Source organism: Haliaeetus leucocephalus, unplaced genomic scaffold (assembly GCF_000737465.1).
Source record: "Haliaeetus leucocephalus isolate CR32 unplaced genomic scaffold, Haliaeetus_leucocephalus-4.0 Scaffold339, whole genome shotgun sequence".
In the NCBI taxonomy this organism is placed as follows: domain Eukaryota; kingdom Metazoa; phylum Chordata; class Aves; order Accipitriformes; family Accipitridae; genus Haliaeetus; species Haliaeetus leucocephalus.
In genome coordinates this window covers 3,221,778-3,225,492 of record NW_010972775.1, presented here as the reverse complement: position 1 = coordinate 3,225,492, position 3,715 = coordinate 3,221,778, and the positions used below count along the sequence as shown (strand labels likewise).

The 3,715-nt window shown below is 43.6% G+C and overlaps 1 protein-coding gene across 1 annotated transcript in view; it reads left to right on the top strand.

Moving 5' to 3' along the window:
* Positions 1 to 3,481: 3,481 nt before the first annotated feature.
* RCN2 (reticulocalbin 2, EF-hand calcium binding domain) overlaps positions 3,482 to 3,715 on the top strand; it is a 13,137-nt gene continuing 12,903 nt past the window's right edge. Inside the window, exon 1 of the mRNA XM_010572250.1 lies at positions 3,482 to 3,614. Within this exon, the coding sequence (XP_010570552.1) occupies positions 3,482 to 3,614 (133 nt within the window). The remainder of the gene's footprint in view (positions 3,615 to 3,715) is intronic.

Genomic DNA, 3,715 nt, shown 5'->3' with positions numbered 1-3,715 from the left:
CGACGCCGCGGCCCGGCCCCGCGAGCCGCGCATGCGCCGCCGTGCCGGCGAAGGCATTGCCCTTACCTTGCCCGCTCGTCTACCGCTTGGTGTGGGGGCTGAGGCGGCCGCGGCGCCTTCGTCTCTGACACGAGGGCTGGAGAGGGTTCCCGAACCGCGTACCGGAGGAACCTGCAGCTCCCCGGCCCGTGTCAGGCCGCCTGTCGCTTGGGGCTGGCTGCCTCGTCAGCCCTGTGAGAAAGCCCTGAGGTGCCGTCAGTTCGGCCCTCGCGGGCTGACGGGACTGCTGAGGTGACGGCGGTCAGTCCCTCAGCGTCGAGCGCTTTCCCCGCTGGTGGGGAGGTGAAAAAAGGAGAACGTCAAATATGTGCCAGCCAGTAGATACTCGTGTACAAGACATTGGGTGTATGTGCTGGCAAAGAGCAAAACAGGACCTAATCCTGGGGTTTAACACTGGTGAGGTGTGAGTTAGGGTACGGTGTCCCGCCTGGGCACTGTACTTGGAGGCAGGTGGGGCTCGTGTGGAGAGGCCAGCCCTTCTCATGGGATTTGAGGCCTGAAAAACGTGATTTGTGAGGAAATACTGGGCAAGTTTAATCTATTTAGCCAAAAGAGAAGACAAAAGGGAATGTGGTGGGAGCGTTCAAGCATGTAAAAGCATGGTTGTGAAGAGAAAGAATAATCCATTTCCCCCATTGTGACAGGAATAGGAAGTAAGAGGCCTTAAATTGTAACCTGGACAATTTAGGCTGCTATCTCTAAAACGTTAAAAATAATACAAGGATTGGAATAGATGGCTTGGGAGATTATACATGCTTCAGCTGAAGTCCCCAAGAACAGCAGTGCAAACATCTCTCAGAAATGACACATATACTTAACTCTGGTTTGGAGCAGGGAGCTGAGCCAGGTCGCCCCTGAAGACCCTGTCCACATCCCTTATATTGTCACTGTTCGATTATGAGCTTGTTTGTTATTTATCAGGCATTTGTCTGAGCTTCCACAACTGTCTCTTTGGTGTGTGGCTGAGCTGAGCACTGTGGTACTGGACCTTGTGTCAAATCCTGCTGTTCTGGTTCGATGCCAAATCAGATACCACATTAGAAGTGTCATTTTATAACCTACTTCCTCAGATATTAATAACTGCACTAAATGCAAAGATGTAGAAAACCAGGTCTGTAATGTCTGCAGGGTCTAAAATACTTCAGGATACTTTGTGCGAGGTGTTACAAAACAATTGATTAGAACACTCAGTCATATTTGGGTACTACTAAAGCAAATGACTGCCATTTTGAAATCCAAACACAGGGTATTTGAACCTGATCATCCTTATAAGTACACTGTTGCTCAGTTTTTTCCCTTACTTAAATCCACATGCCAAAATCCAACGACTTTTATAATGGAAGAAGGAAGGATAATCTTTGCATGCAGGTCTTAAATACACTTAAGCGTCTCGTATGCAGCTTAAAATGTTTACAAGTGATAAAAACAAAATTAGGAGACTATGTCAAAACGGAAGCCTATCTAAAAAAACTACTGAAAATCCGTTTATTCTAAAAGGGTATAAATGACATATATTAGAGTGAAGAAAATTAAAGCTTATTCAAGTTAGGCAGTGATTTATAAAACTAAAATGTAGAAACATAAAAAAATTGTAGTAAACACCAGATGGATAACTTCACTTGCTAGAAATAACTGTCAAGAAGCTACTGTTTGTATTGCTGGACAACTGATCTCGTGCTGACAGTTTAACAGGAAGAGATTTACATTTGCAGATCTCATAGAGAAGAAGTTGTGTTGAACATGACCTTCTAACATTAATTCCTTTGTGACTGAAAGAAGCTCCAAGCAGATTTGTGAAAGACTGTATGCAATTTGGCTTGGGGGAAGGGGGGATTTTTTTGAAAAGTCAGAAAGTTCAGCACATTAAAAAGTTTTTATATAGCGTGACTCATATTCTGATTTAAAAATAGCTTCACTGATACTCTCTTTTTACTTACAAGTTACAATAGTGATGCATTTGCTGTGCACTTGGTTAAAAATATCGAGGGAACACGAGAGCCTCTCTCTCTCTTTTTTTTTTCCCCTGCATCCATACCAGAATGATCTTGAATTTTATTATATGACCAATTAAGTGCATGCTGGGAAGTGTCTGGGTTGCATTTTGACACAGGCTAACTACCAAGAGAAGAATATGATTCCCTATGCTTTGCCTCTTGCTGAGCTTCAGATTTTTTTTCCTAATGGATAGGATATAATGACTTTTTGGTTTAGCTTGCTTTATTGTTTCAGTTATTTGTATTTCCTCTTCCTCCTATCTTGAGTCATCTCGGCATATGAACGTGTCATTAATAAACTTGCTCTTCGCACATTTACGTTGAATTTTTTACTTGGAGGCTATTACAGTTTAGGCACTTAAATGTATAATCTGATACACTTGTCAACCCTTGAGATAGGCAGCAGAGTTTTTTTGGGGTGTTAGTAATGCATTAGACAAAGAAGACAAAGAATCTTCAGTACTATTTCAGAAACCAAATCTTATTTCTGTTTTTAATGCTTACAGGATTTGCTTTATCTACACATGCCACAAGTAGTATGCCTTAATTCACATTTTGTATATGTGATTTATATAAATACTGATGGGAAATTTAACATTTAAACCAATAAAATATATTAGACTCAACTCACTATTAGATTTTTTAATAGAAAGACATTTCTTATATGGGCAGGAAATTGCAATAACACATTTACTGATTTATTGCAATATTTTACTCTCAGATCTTCAAAATGAACTGTCATAGCTCTTCGCAGTTAATAGAATTTGAGGTTAACCAGGGAGCTGTACATGGCTGTTGCCACGGAAGAGACAGGACAGCGCAGCAGACAACCTCCATTAATCGAGGGCTCTGCTTAAACCTGGCAACAATTGTGTTTCTGGAAATCCAGGTAGGTTAATCTCACTTCTTTCTGTTTAAAAGAGGAGTTCCAGAAATACACTAGTATTGAAAGGAGAAGTAACAAATCTAGCGATGGTCTTGCGTAAATCTCGATTCATCCAGTAAGAATGATTAATCTGACCTCATTGGGCTTGGGATCAGAGCAATCCCGATTTCACACAACAGCTCTTAGGAATGGTATTCCTGGGGAGGCCCCCTGGTCATTTACTTGACGTATTTTTAGTTTGTCTGAGTGGTAAACGAGGTTAAATTCATTTTACAGCTTTCTTTTCTATTATCTGCGTTGAGCAGTTATGAACATTTGTATTTATCCACCTTGTTAACTCTCGTAAAGCACTGCTCCCCTTTAACTTTGTGTTAGAAGCGTGACTTGCGAGTCGGGTCCTCCGGCAAGAGAATCGTTGGCTCGTTTTTGGTGTAAAGCTTTTACACCGTTCGTTTCCTGATCCTCTTCCCTGATGCCAGGGTTTGTTGACGCTTGCCTGACGTTGTGGTGACAAATCACTTCGGTCTGCCAAGCTTCACTGATGCTTACAAGTCGGCAAACGATCCCTCCATCTCGATCGCATTTGGTCTCTTCCACGGGTACAGCAAAAAGGACTGGGCGAGAGAGGAGGGTAAACCTTCTGGTTCTCAACCAGCTGTCCGTTCCCGCTGCGGGTAATTCGGCACAGGCGGCGCCCAGCGCTGGGTCCTCCCGGCGGCGACCGCCGCCGGCTCCCCCCAGGGCCGCGGATCCGACCCTCGGCGCAGGCGGCGCC